The 14,241-nt window shown below is 50.2% G+C and overlaps 4 protein-coding genes across 4 annotated transcripts; 1 reads left to right on the forward strand and 3 right to left on the reverse strand.

The window, feature by feature from the left end:
* The first annotated feature begins 887 nt into the window (after positions 1-887).
* LOC117858889 (flowering-promoting factor 1-like protein 2) lies at positions 888-1,705 on the forward strand. Its single transcript, XM_034742040.2, has one exon. The coding sequence runs from the start codon at positions 1,069-1,071 to the stop codon at positions 1,402-1,404; it is 336 nt and encodes a 111-aa protein (XP_034597931.1). The 5' UTR covers positions 888-1,068; the 3' UTR covers positions 1,405-1,705.
* Positions 1,706-4,203: 2,498 nt separating this feature from the next.
* Positions 4,204-5,865, reverse strand: LOC117858888 (glutathione S-transferase 3). Its single transcript, XM_034742039.2, has 3 exons — positions 5,586-5,865; positions 5,432-5,480; positions 4,204-4,985 (listed from the first exon to the last, which is right to left on the reverse strand). Exons 1-3 carry the CDS (start codon positions 5,733-5,735, stop codon positions 4,525-4,527), a joined length of 660 nt encoding a protein of 219 aa, XP_034597930.1. The 5' UTR covers positions 5,736-5,865; the 3' UTR covers positions 4,204-4,524.
* An 860-nt stretch (positions 5,866-6,725) lies between these two features.
* LOC117858886 (autophagy-related protein 18a) lies at positions 6,726-10,603 on the reverse strand. Its single transcript, XM_034742037.2, has 4 exons — positions 9,636-10,603; positions 7,891-8,092; positions 7,140-7,266; positions 6,726-7,047 (listed from the first exon to the last, which is right to left on the reverse strand). Exons 1-4 carry the CDS (start codon positions 10,566-10,568, stop codon positions 6,957-6,959), a joined length of 1,353 nt encoding a protein of 450 aa, XP_034597928.1. The 5' UTR covers positions 10,569-10,603; the 3' UTR covers positions 6,726-6,956.
* A 1,724-nt stretch (positions 10,604-12,327) lies between these two features.
* LOC117858887 (uncharacterized) lies at positions 12,328-13,718 on the reverse strand. Its single transcript, XM_034742038.2, has one exon. It carries the CDS (start codon positions 13,572-13,574, stop codon positions 12,495-12,497), a length of 1,080 nt encoding a protein of 359 aa, XP_034597929.1. The 5' UTR covers positions 13,575-13,718; the 3' UTR covers positions 12,328-12,494.
* Between the last annotated feature and the right edge of the window lie 523 nt (positions 13,719-14,241).

Consider the following 14,241-nt stretch of genomic DNA (forward strand, 5'->3'; position numbering starts at 1 on the left):
AAGTGGAGGCTAAACGGCGAGACGAATATATTAAGCCTAATTAATCCATCATTAGCAAATATTTACTGTAGCAACACATTGTCAAATCATGGACTAATTAGGCTTAATAGATTCGTCTCGCCGTTTAGCCTCCACTTATATAGTGAGTTTTGTAAATAGTCTTCGTTTAATACTTCTAATTAGTATCTGACGTGATGGGTGCTAAAAATAACCAGGTGAAACCAAACCAGGCCAGTAACGTTCGTTTGCTGCCACCCGTGACGCATTATCCATTCCATGGGCTCGGCGGGCGGCGAATCGATGCTTCCATGATCCATACTAGTATGTGACACATGCCTGCCAGCTAGCTTATTGGGCGCTTATTAGCCTGCTGCCTAGGCGCGCGCGCGGGTGTGGGCACCGAGCTAGCTAGCTTCGTGGATCGAGGATTGGATTCCAGGGCCATCACTGTTCTCTGCACTGTGCACGCAGGTCATTTTGCTGAACCTACACAAGACAACGTATACCCAACCTAACCGGGGATTCGATCCATTGTATAAGTAACGTTGAAGGTAGGCACATTGATGCCAAACCTACATAGTACTCTAGTCTTGGCAGATCATAGATCGTGGATGATGCAATACATACGTGTACCCATGCCAAACAGGCGTGTAGTATACTAGCACTGACGATGATCCATCCAGCACCAGCATAGCCGAAGCCACGGATTCTCTGCTTGTTCCATTCCGATGGCTGGCAGCCACGCCTTGCCGGAGCTCCCAAGCCTCCCTGTCCGTCCATTCCCGATCGCCGGGCCCCGCCGCGGCGTGCAAGTACGGTTCGCGCACATATACCACCGCGCGCGGCCGGGCCGGCCGGTCGGTCGGCCGAATCCCAATCCCGGCCGCGCCCGGCGCGATCCATCCGTCCACACGGCGGCAGCGAGAGCCCTTGGTCTATTTATAGCCGCTCGCCCACCGCACCCTCTTCCGCATCCCAAAGAAAACGCAGCCAAGGAGCAAGAGGACTTGCTAGGAAACCCGGCCAAGAAGAGGAGGAGGAGGAGGATAAATCGGCGAGGAATCAAGCATGTCGGGGGTGTGGGTGTTCCGGAACGGGGTGGTGCGGCTGGTGGAGAATCCGACGTCGGGGGCGGCGGCGGCGGCGTCGGGGAAGCGCAAGGCGCTGCTGCACACGCCGTCGGGGGAGGTGGTGGCGTCCTACGCGTCGCTCGAGCGCAAGCTGGCGGCGCTGGGGTGGGAGCGCTACTACGGCGGCGGCGACGGCGGCTCCATGCTGCAGTACCACAAGCGCACCTCCGTCGACCTCATCTCGCTGCCAAAGGACTTCGCCCACTTCGGCTCCGTCCACATGTACGACATCGTCATCAAGAACCGCGACGCCTTCCGCGTCATCGACGCGTAGAGGCTGCCTTGATTAGCCTTCTAAATTTGCTGCTTGCTTGCTTGCTCATCGTCATCTAACTAGCTAGCCCTGCATCTACCTAGCTAGTGGTAGGTTCGTGTGATCGGTCGTGCTGTGTACGTATGTAATCTCTTCACGTATATGTGTGTAGTATACGTGGGTTGTCGTCGACGTATGTTTGCACACGTGTGCATAGGGAGTAGCTAGCTAGTCATTGATCGATCGATTTGGTTGCCATGTCTGTCTGTGTTGGTCCAATATAGTAGTTCTGATCGAGTTTGCAAGTGATTGTTTTCTTTCAGTATCTTTCATCCCATTCTCATGCATGCAAGTGTGTGGCTGTGTTCAATCTCATGGGTTGTGAAGAATCAATCAGAGAAAGGCAGCACTGAATAATGACACTTTCAATTCATTACTGGATGAATTATATGCAGAAGAATATAGCTGCTCCATCCGTTTCAAATTACAGGTCGTTTTGACTTTTTTAGGTGTATATATATTATTATGCATCTAGACATGAGGTGTATCAAAGTGTATAACAAAGCCTATAAATATAAAAAAGTTAAAACGACATGTAATCTGGAAGGAAAGCTAAAACAACATGTAATCTGGGAGGAAAGCTAAAACGACATGTAATATGGGAGGAGGCGGTATTATTCGTGGGAGGAGGGGGTATTATTCTTCGACGGGTGGACATGGCACGGCGGAATCCGAGATCACCGAACCAAACTAGAAGATTGTCGACGGCGACGGTGACCATTCATCATCCATGGATGCACAGGATACATCAGAGCCCGTGGGGACCGGAGAGAATATATATGCTGCTGACTTGCTGTCCTCTGGTCTCCTCTGCACTCGTCCACCAATCCAACGGCCGGGCTACCTACTCGATCGTCCTTCTTTCGAAGAAGAATCTACCAAACGCGCTAGTAGTTTGTTGACACCGAATCGAAAGTAGGACGGTGACTCAAACGATTACGCATGCGAGCCCCAAGAGTACAAGGCAATCGTTTTCGCGCGCCCACAACCCGCTCGACGGAATGCCGCACGCCATGCTCGCTGAACCCGGCCCCGCTACCTGCTGGTTCTCCTATGCGAAGGTCCTCAGCATTGGAAACAGAGAAGGTCGTGGCCCTCCCTGAGGCCTGAGCGTTACTGGGGTTGAGCAAATGCCAGGATCCGCAAGGCGCGCCGCTCGCTGGCGCCGGGAGTTGCTGCCACCGGCGACCAGGAAGATGGGGGTGGACTACTGCATGGTCCTCAACATCGACTGCGAAGCCAGCAACGACGGCCTCAACACTCTGGCGGCCTGGCAAGAACACTCCAGTACTCCAGCAACAGTCAGGAAGGAGGCAGAGGCCAAGTTCGAGCACATCTATGGGGCATACGAGGTTGCCCACCCCTCCATCTCACTTTCTTCCATTCCAATTTACCTTTTATTGCAAAGATTATTGTTTCATTTGTTGCCTGTGGGGTTTTGATCCTCAACTCCTTTGTCAGTTAACAAAGCAATTCAACAACATCATTTAAAGTGCCACTGATTCTGCATAAATTTAAACTTTCTCATAAGAGGTTGTGATAAGAAAATAATATCATCTAGGAGGCAACAACTATTGTTGCGTGTTCAAAATAAGGGGTTTTTTTTAAATCCTAACTCTAGCATATTGATTTGAGGCATTGATTGTTTGCACAGTCAAATTTTTCACCATTCAGTTCTTGAAACTGTTGAATAATGTTGTGTGTCACCTCTCAGTTGCTTAGTGATCCAAGAAACGTAGAATCTCAGTTGCTTAGCAATCTTAGAAATGCATGTACCGTTATATGAGTGACATATACAGGCAACATAAGAGGGGAATTAAGATTCCACAGGTTGGCAATGATTTGTTTCCTTCACAGTTTGGCGCTGGCGTTGCATTCCATCATTCCAGTAGGCCTTGCAGATCTGTACAAGGGTGTGACAGAGTAGATCAAATCTCAAGGAAGACTAACAAGATTCCTCCATTATTTCAAAAGTTCATGTGTGTTGTGTATAAGATCCGTTTAGTAAATTCTCTCGTACATAGTACTTATGCAAATATATTAAAAGTAGTAACTCAATTCAGTTAACATGCTATTTGAAAGAGTTCAATACCACACATGAGATTACTTCTTTACTCATTTATCTTTCACACTAAGATAAGCTTCTTTATTATTGTTGGCAATGATGTACTTCCTGGATTGAACTCTTTGGCCATTTCTATCTTAATTCCATTCATAATTAAGATGATTTGTTTTCATGTGGCAGTCCTAGGTCAAAATTAGAATTATATAGTTTCCATTGCATGTATACTGTTGTTGATGGTGTGCTACTCAACTTAGCAAAAACGCAACTTATCGTTTTAGTAATTATATTATCTATCTCCAATTCTATTGTTCTCATACTTCCTTTCAAAGCAATGGCTGTTTAATCATAGGAACAACATGGTAAAGAAGACCTTACGCTGTATCAACAATTCAGGTAATACCACAAGTCCACAACTAATTTCTTTAAGCGACAAGAACATACTTCGAGATATACCACTTGTCACAACAGATAGGCGCGGCAACGCCGCGCCAGGGTTTTGGAGTGTGCACGATGGCCCGCCGCATGTCCATCAGATGAAGCGGCCCAACGTGTTATTTTTTTTTGTTTGAAAATGCCCAGCGCATTTTTTTTTGATAAGGTGGGCTTGATCGCCGCCTTGCGCGCCCAATACGGCATCTCCTACAGGCCCAACGGAGCCCACGGGGCCCGAGGATTTTATTTCGACGCGTTGGGAGTTTCCAAAACGCAGTTCATTTCATCCAGGACAAAAATGGAAAACGCGCGATCAACGCGGTAAGGGGAAATAGAAATAAAGCGCTGATCGAAGCTTACAAAAGATCAACTTCACAATACCTGGCATGTCGCTAATCACAAGAACAACTAGAAAAACAAACAGGAACAGCAACACAATATCTGACGATCGAGGAGCAAAAGCAATTGCACATCGCGTCCGCCGAGCTCTTGGCACAACAACCGATCACAAGAAGCACGCTGTTTATTCCACGGATCTAGCAGCACCAGAGCATCTTAATTTTATTCGACGCTTCCGCGACAGCTCAGGCGGCGGAGGGCGGCGGTGGGAGTGGGATGCCGGCGACGGTCTTCTTGAACGCGGGGCGGGCGGCGATGTCCTCCCACCAGGCCTTGACGTGTGGCCTCTCGGCGACGAGGCCCGCCTTGGGTGTCTTGCTGAGGTAGAACAGGTAGGACATGTGGTTGGCGTCGGCGAGCGTGAACTCGTCGCCGGCGAGGTACTTGTTCTTCGCAAGGTGGTCCTCGTAGATGTCGAGCACCTTGGCGAGCTGGTGCGCGTGCTTGTCCACCACCAGCGGGTCGGGGGCGCCGCCCATCATGGGCTTGACGAGGAGGTGGTACACCAGCGGGGAGGCGTTGGGGTAGAAGTGGTGCGACTCCACCTCCAGCCACACCTCCAGCTTCGCCGACGGGATGGTCGGGAGGAGGTCGGCGCCGTCCGACTTGTACTTGGTCGCGATGTACCGGTTGATCGCACGGGACTCTGCATGCGATGTGTTCTCAGAACTTCAGATTCGGAAATTTGGTGACTCATCATAAGGCTGACACGCGCGAGCATCAACGCCAACAGAGGTTGGAACAGATGGACAGCAGCAGTAGAATTCAGTCTCGTTTTGATCAAATCAATTCTACGAGTGGAAACGTGATAGGTTGTTTGAGCTGTTATGCAGCTTAGCACCTACTCCACGGGAGGAAAACGACATTGATGTGTACAGCCTGGAGATATTTTTGCTTTCTGATGAATGAAATCCAAGCGGGTCAACCATCTTTTTTTTTTTAAAAAAAAGGAACGACCAAGGTATAACGAAGATACTGTTCCTAGATCTGGGGATGGATCTAGTGCTTCATTTTTTAAAATGACCGAGTAGTTCCTAATATAATCAACTACTATACGCACGGGAAGAACGAGCAGTGATGTCAGTTACGTACCGTAGAGGACTTCATCCCCGTCCTCCAGCGCAGGGATCTGGCCGAAAGGCTGCGAACAGGGAGGGAAGCCATAGATCAGGGGACAGCAAAATCACAGGCATGCCGTGCCGCCTGCAGCGTAAGAAATGGAAATCGAAGGAGGACAGGCGCGTACGTTGAGGGCGAGGAACTCGGGCTGCTTGTGGGCGCCGGTGGTGAGGTCGACGGGGACGACCTCGAATTCGAGGCCCTTCTCGTTGAGCACGGTGGCCACGCGCACCACGTTGGGGGACAGCGGCAACCCGTACAGCTTCAGCGGTGCCATCTCCCGAACCTTTCCTCCTCCTCCGATCCGCTCCTCTCTCTCGTCGTTGGGCAAGGCAAGAGCAGGTCAAGTCAGCCGCACGCGTCCACACTGTGATGGCCGACGGATGGATGGGTAGATGGGGGAAGAAGGCGCTGTTTCTTATAGACAGGACAGCGGAGCGGAGGCGACGGGTCCGCGCGCCAACCAATCGATCCGAGTGGCGCCCACGTCATCATCGACGTGGGTGTGGGGGCCTCCGACAGGCAACGGAGCAATCGCGATATTTCCACAACCACCGCAATGAACTTGGCGCGAAGCAAAATAGACCGGCGCGGATCGGTGTTGCAAGTTGATGACGCGGCGGGGAGGAAGCTGCCTCGCCTTGGCCATGATGGCGCGCGGCGGCGTCGGTACGCGGCGTTGTGGGCATGAATGCGCCGAGAAGAAGCGGTGGGCCGCGTCTGCCGTCGACAGGATTGGGGTCGCGCACATGCATGCGCGCTGTTGGATTCGATTTCGATCTGGGCACGGACCTGCAGAGTGCAGGATATCGAATCTCCAATCCAGAGGGGGAGAACTGGGTCTTGCATTCTTGTGCTCATCTATAGGCGGCTTTCACACGCTGGTCATTCTCACGTGCCGAATACTCTTTCATATCCTGATTTTACTCGCTCATCTACAGGCGGCATCCACACGCTGGTCACTCACGTGCTGATAACTCTTTCGTATCCTTGTTACATGTGCTAGATTTCTCTGCCACACGGTCCTGCTAATGCACCCGCATTCACGGCCAGCATCTGCCAAGCACATGACTACTCATCAGAAAGAAGCATTCCCCAACGTTCAAGCTATCAAACAGGACAAAACATTAGCCCAAACGATCACTGCAGCACCGTGCTAGCCAAAACGAACCATTACTGCACAAACACAGCAAAACGTGCAACGCTAGTTGATGTATTCACCAAACGAACGACATATTATTATCAGAATAATAAGCTTATCAAACAGTTGATTAGAAACATCGTTAGGCTACTTTTTATTCATAAAATAAAGATGCATTCTGACATGTTCATCTGCAAAAGGGTGTTTTAACCCTCCACAGAGCATACTTTGGAACCAACAAGATATATTTACAAATAAAAATATTAGCTTTCGCTTAGCTCTCGGATGAACGAGAGCGCACAAAGATACTGTACAATCCTCTGGTACAAGGGAGATGAATTGATGATGATTATGTTGCTACTGTTGATCCGACGGTTTTAGGAAATTGTAGCACTCTAGCTGCAGCATTTCTCCTCCATTAACGGGGTCAAACTGGCATCTGTAGAAGCTGCAAAATCATAAAAAAATAGATTATCAAGCTCAAATCTGTACTTGTCAACTACAGCACTGAAAGAATAAGGTTCGATTTCATGCCCATACCTTCCATCCATACCAACAACTGCCACGGTATTCTTTTCGTGTCCAAATGCAACAATATACTGCTCACCCTCATGGAGTCTGAATTGAGCAACTGACCACTCAGAGTGGAAATATTTCGGCAACACACCTGCCAATGACGGAAAATAACAAGTGAATACGAGTCTGATAAAAAAGGTAAATCGGAAACAGATAAGACACTTAAATCTTGAGATACAGATCTCATCCCAATTAAGTAATGTGTGCTACAAACCAAAGACCGCAAAGTGGGGGCATGCCCTGGTATCATGCTAAACCATCAAACAATTTCAGTGCATGCTAAATCCTGGTGGTGTATTATTTTTTTAGTAAAAGAAAAGGAAACAGAAATAGTAAGGCCATATGAAACAACAGAGTGATTCCAATTTCCCAGCAAGCATTATTGTCGTACTCTCAGATACAGGGGAGTTAAGGGCACAGAGATATCTGAAAGCAATTAAACCTGTGGATAATTAATGCTATATTCTTCTACAATTTAGCATTATACGATGTACATAGTCAGCGTTTTAAGCTTTATCCAACATGGAAGGCTTTTTCATACTAACTACCAAAGTACGGTTTGTCAATCTAAGAAGGTATAAAATAAATTGTTTTGCATATTCTTATAACTGAAAATGTTTCATTATACATGCCATTCACAGCAACCAAAAGGGAACTATTTCCAGATGAGGGCATTCTGATTCCAGGCGTTTGAATGGATAGGTAGGGAACTTACCCTTAATGAAGGAAAGTGGAGGACTTATATGGGGAACTTCAGGATCTGGAGCAGGCATAGGCTTATCATTTGCGGTCGATCCCACATTTATCTTTAGATTGAACACATGAATTGTTCCTTTATCACTGGATACAGTCAAATACTGCAAATTATTTGAGAAAGCCAAGCTATATATTTCTGCTCTGTCAGCACCTCTCCTTACCTAAAACAGAAGAAAGCAGACACAATTAATAATTAATAACCATAAGTCCATAACATCAGCAAAAATATGTAAAGTGCACATCGTAAGTTTGTCAATGCTTTAACAAACAAATTGACAATTGAATGTTGAAAAGAGCAACAAGGGTCATTAATACTTGGACAAAGAAGTAGGAAACTTGATCAAGAAATGTAAAAATTAGAAGCAATTCACGGTATTTATAAAAAATCTAAATGCATCCTAAAAAAACCTTTGCTGTTGGATGCATGCATCAAGTCTGCACGCATTGCATTTTTTTCTCAAACAGTTCAACCCATTATGAACAGCAACAGATGTCGCAATCACTTTCTCCATACCACAAACACCGAAAGACTTAACAGTGCTCTAGACAACCTGAATTTTCCCTACATGCTAGCAAATAGCCAGAATCATAAACACCACGTCCAATCCTGCCACCAAGGCAGTACCCAATATCCTAGTCATGTGCGTCCATTGCCTCAGCAGGGCTGCTTACACCATCACCTAGTTATTCTTAACTAGACACATGCCGCTCTACCCAGTACCAGTTTCAGTGGTACAATTGCTTTCATTGCAAGATTTGGGCAGGTGGGATCCCCCTTGGTGAAGTTTCTTCAAAATCTAGTGCTGAAAGTGCAGTTTTGAAATTGAAATTTAAGCAATTTTGGTTTGAAAGTTTTGATCTTGGAACAAAAAGTAAAATGAACAAGTTCATGTCAAAGTTTGATTATGAAGTGGATAGTTCAGATGTGTTTAGATAGAAATTTAACTTTTGGTTTCATAGCATCAGTGGTGACTCGTGAGGGAGGGAGTGAAGGTGGTACCTTCCTGCTGGTGTTTATTTACTTTAAGAAACCAAGGCTAGTTTCTTAAAAAAAAATCCAAACCCACTCCCGAAGTACTGAAGTGCTAAAAAGGCATCCACAATCCTTAGACTTTTTTAGCATCAGAAGAAAATTTTGCAGCACACAGAATGGACAACACAGAGCAACCTTTTAGCATAGGTCATGTTTACTATACAAGTCTCTAAGGTATAAGTTCGAGTAAATAAACATTATGGCGAAGGGCCAGTGTACTAGAAGATCCAGTTATTTGTCAATTCAAATAAGTATAACTCAGAAATGCTCACAAGGACTCATGGACTTCCCCCAGAGAAATAAACAGTATGCATTTTTTGCCAAACTCTCAATTGATCAATTAAATAATGCATGTACCATCAATAAAACTGTAACCATTTCATGTTTGGTCATGATGAGAAAAGGCAATGTTATTTTTCTACTTTCTACTAACGTCCCGTAGAGAATGTCAAGCTAGCTAAGAAGCCTGAAATTACTACTCGACCATCACAGCAAAAGGATAGCACATTTGAACATAGCATAAAACTATTCCAAGTTCCCACTCAGAAGCTGCTCAGAGGCATGTTTTTCCCCCTATGCACATGACCATCATCATTTTTTGTCAATTTAGCATTCCCCAAATGAGCTTGCATATTACCACCGCATGAATGTTAGCTGTTAAGAAAGCTTACTTCCTGCAGAAGATTGCCCTCGGCAGCATTGTAGATTCTGACTAGCGTTCCCTTGGTGCTAGCAGTAGCAATCAGCCTCCCATCCTGCGACAACGCAAAGCACGCAACACGGGAAGTGTGTGCATTGATAAACTTGGTCTTCCTTGCCCCGTAGTGTTCCACCCTAACCTGCCCCTTCTGCACACCAGGGCAAACCAGCACGATCGACCCAGGCTGCTGCGACACAGCGCAGAGGCCCTTGGGGTTGGGCGCCGTCTCAATCTGGTGCACGAGCTTGAGGTCGGCGAAGTTGTACACGAAAATCTTGTTCTCGAGGACCACTATGATGCGGTCGCGGCGCAGGCGGACGCCGCGGACGGGGGAGCGGAAGGAGAGCTCCCCGATGCAGCGGCTCTGGTGGTCGTCCCAGATCATGACCTTGTTGGGCGGGTAGTGGGGGTTATCGCCGCCGCCGACGAGCGCGAGTATGTTGCAGCGGAAGAGCATTTCGACGACGCCGATGCCCCCTCCCCCGCTGCCGTCCCCCTCGGCGGCGAGGTCGCGGCGGAAGATCTCGCGGAAGGGGTCGCAGTTGTAGATGCGGAAGCCCGACTTGGTGCCCGCCGCGAAGCAGCCGTAGTCCTGGTTGAAGGAGATGTGGAGCAGGTCCTTGGCCGCGGGGAACGGCCTCTCGGCCGCGCCCCCGGAGGCTGCGGGGACGGAGGAGGCTGCCGACGAGACGGACGAGGAGTCGTCGCTCTCGCTCTCCTCGTCGCCGGACGGGGTGGGCTCGATCGAGGTGGTTGGGGCGGGCGGTGGCGGCGGCGGCGGCGATGATGTATCCGCATCCGGCGTCTCCTCGTCCTCCTCCTCCTGCGACGGCGGCAGCGGCGGGTCGTCGGGGACGGGGTTAGGGTTCGGTGGGGCCGGCGCGGCGGCGGCGGGCGACGCCATGGGCGAGGGGCAGAACGGGGAGGGAGGGAGGGTTGCGCGAGGATTCGTGTCACGGGGTTGCTTGGGGCGGTGCGGGGAGTTAGCGATAGAGCTGAGGTGCCCGGTGGGGCAAGTGGGCCTGGAGATAGGGTTTATTTACGGTGTTGCCATCGGAGACGTCGAGGTGGGCTGGTCGTATCCCGGTAGGCATAGCGGGGAAGGCAGCACGTACCTTTCGTGGCGTAGGGGTTGCCGTGACCCTACTAAATTGTTGTACTAGGTACTCCGCGATACACGTCGCCCGTCGCCGTATGGATCTGTATATCTCTACCGTGCGATCCGACGTATAATTGTACTAGTATTTTACTTGGTGTAGGTGCATACATGAATGATCTGAGGCTCAACAAACTTGTACCACATGATTCACTTCTATATTAGAATAATATATTAAGTGGGATGATACAATTCACCCAACCAAACAAAAAACTACGTTAACGATGAGTTATGAGTGCCGGAGAGATCGAATTGCAAACAAAACGAGATTACGGTATGTCTCACTCCGTCAAGTCAAGCATTCATGCAATCTCAGGCGTACTCAGCTTTACACGTATTCGTAGCCGTGTATACCTGACCGGGATCGGACGTACTCTGCTGCTCCAGTTGGTACGATTCCATCATGACCGGTAGGAGGTTTGGCTAGGAAGCACATATGCGGGGAGGCAATCAATCGATCAATCAGGTTCACGTCGGTCGCAACTCGCAATTAGCCATTAGCCCGTCACTATCCATCCATTATCGCGAGGAGCAATAACGATGGAGTGTTACTTTTCTCTCGTCACCTCTTGTGCTGGGAGCATGGCTCGTATTGTTAACCGATAGGTTTGAATAATGACGTCCCAGCTGCGTTTGTCGGAAATTAACTGTATTTGATAATCAACTAAAAACACAAGACACGTTCGAAATATAGCAAAAGTACAATATTGATATTCAAGGTTTAGTAGTGGCCAACCCAAAACGAGGCCTATTCGTGAGCAGAAGTTTAGGAGCATAGTTGCACGAACAGCTAGAAGGCCCGTAGACTTCGCAACACACTTTTTCTATGGCATTATAAAGGTCGTCCTTACCCCCATTGAAAATAAAAAATACAGGTAGTACTGTACTGCACATACAAAGCTTGACACCTGTGTTTCTAAGCGTGACTTTATTATATTGATTGATGAAACGATCACAGGCTCACAGCTGACGCCAAAGTTTTGACATCGTAGCACTACAGCAGAAGTGCTGATGCACTCGTCAATGTGGAGCAGTCGTCAAAACTGGGCGTCAATTAAATTCAGTAACCCGCAGCCCCCCATTCGCAAACAAAGCGAGAGCAGATCAAACGGTGATGCCAGCAATCAGCAGGTAGTGTTCTGTCTTTTGTGGCGGCGTTTAAGGTCGTACCCGTTGGAGAACGACATCATGCATTCATGCGTACCGTGGATGCAAGGCGAAATTCCCAAATCACTCAACTTGGACTTGGATACATAACACTGAATTCAAATGCGCGTCACAGTCGCCATTGAACTCAAGCAATTTCCATCCAAACTCACCAACGCAAACGCGTGGAACCTATTCCAAGATGGATTATCGACAGTTCAACGCAAGCAACACCAATCCCCGTAAGCACCTTAGTGTTGCAAGTGTTTGATTTGAATCGACCAGACTGATAGAACTTTGAAAGTTCTTTCTTTCATCTTTTTGGAACAGAAAGAGGTTGAAGTTCGGTGCAAATCAGAGCAAAAAACAAAACAAAACTGTGATTCATATTTACATTACCGTATCAGCTAGTAAGATGCATAATTTGATTTGGTCCTGACAGTAGGTGAGTAGTACAAACAAAACATATCACAAAGGAAAATCCAAAAAAACTGAAGACCTCTGCGGCGATATCCTCATCGGAGCGCTCTAGAAATCAAAGCCGCCGTCGTCGAACCCGGCGTCGTAGCCGGCATCGTACGCCGACGCGTCCGACATCATGTCCCCGATCAGGAGCCCGCCGACGGCGCCTCCGAGCAGCCCGGCCCCGAGCCCCATCCCGAAGTTGTTCTTCTTCTTCTGCGGCTTCACGGCCTGCTGCTGGTACCCGTACCCGGCCTGCGGCGGGTAACCGTATCCGTACCCGGCTTGCGGCGGCGGGGGCGGGTAGCCGTAGCCGGCGGGCTGCTGCGGTGGGTAGCCGTACCCGTACTGCGGCTGAGGAGCGGCGTAGGGCGCCGCGGTGCTGGGGCCGGCGGCAGGGTAGGCTGTCACTGGTTCACCTGCCTTTGCCGGCTTGCCCGAGGCTGGCGGGTAGCCGGATTGGGGCGGATAAGCGGTTGCCGGCGCGTCGGCCTTGCCGGTGGGCGGATAGGCGGTGGGAGGTGAGTACGCGTCGGCCTTGGCGGCCGGCGGGTAGGCGGAGGGAGGCGGGTACGCGTCGGCCTTGGCTGCCGGCGGGTAGGCGGAGGGAGGCGGGTACGCGTCGGCCTTGCCTGCCGGCGGGTAGGCGGAGGAAGGCGGGTAGGCGGCGGCCGGCGGAGGCTGGGTGTAGGCGGACTGGGCGGGGGTGGGAGCGTACCCGGCGGCCGATTGGGTGACCTCGCCGAGCTTGTATGAGAAGTTGAGGACTCCCTGGGGCTTGGCGGAGGAGATCTTGCGGACCTGGTAGGCGACGAACTTGGCGGGGACGGGGCCGTCGGGGGCGCCGGAGAGGAGCTCGGAGAGCGGGATGTGGACCTCGCCGACGTCGCGGTCGCCGAGGGCGCGCTCGGCGCGGAGGAGTACGTGGAGGGATCCCGCGCCGCTGGCGGGGACGGTGAAGCGGAGCGTGGCGTTCCAGGTGGGGTTCCGGCCGCCGGTGCGGTCGGCCTGGATCCGCTGCCGCGAGCGGGGGTCGCCGGAGAGCGACACCACGGCGTAGACCTCCATCTTGGAGAGCAGGTTCACCTCCTTGAGATCCTTGGCCGAGATCAGCGTCAGCTCCAGCGTCCTCGTCCTCGTCGCCATGGTTGCTGCTGAGAGATCCCGCGGACTTCTCGGTGGAGACGGGGAGAGACTCAAGAGATGGATTGGTTCTTCGAAATTGATCGGTCTGTGTTGCGGATCGCAATTCGCAAAGACTTGGGGGATTGTTTCGACGGCACAAAGCCTTGTTCATCTTATATACGGGGAGGGGGAGATCGGAGGAGGCTGCGAGGACATTTCTGGGACGCGCACTCTTTGCTTTGTCCATGACGGGTGGGTCTAAAAAGTAAGTGGGACCACTTGTCAGTGGTTGCTTGGAGCGTCGTAGGTCCTTCTAGAACCGCGCGCGACGCGGGTCGGTTTACTTACACGCGGAGGAGACGAGATGCCTAGTATAGCATGTATGACACGTGGTCCCAGGTTTAGTATGGGTTCACACGTCAGTGGGCCGAGTGTTAACACTACGATGACCTATGAGATGGCGTTTGCCTCCGAATCTTCTGCTCGACTGCTCATACGCGAATCAGCCGCAAGAGGCGATAGATGGAGGCAACCTATGGACCATTCCTTTGCTCATGTGCAGTGGGGCCATATTGTCAGTGGGTAAGAGCTCGTACGCCCTGCCCACGAACGACGCGCTTCCTTGGGTGCTTCGAGTGGTGGGGGGTTTTCTGCGCGTTGACCAGCACCGCGTGGTGTGAATCGCCGC

This window comes from Setaria viridis, chromosome 5 (genome assembly GCF_005286985.2).
Source record: "Setaria viridis chromosome 5, Setaria_viridis_v4.0, whole genome shotgun sequence".
NCBI lineage: Eukaryota > Viridiplantae > Streptophyta > Magnoliopsida > Poales > Poaceae > Setaria > Setaria viridis.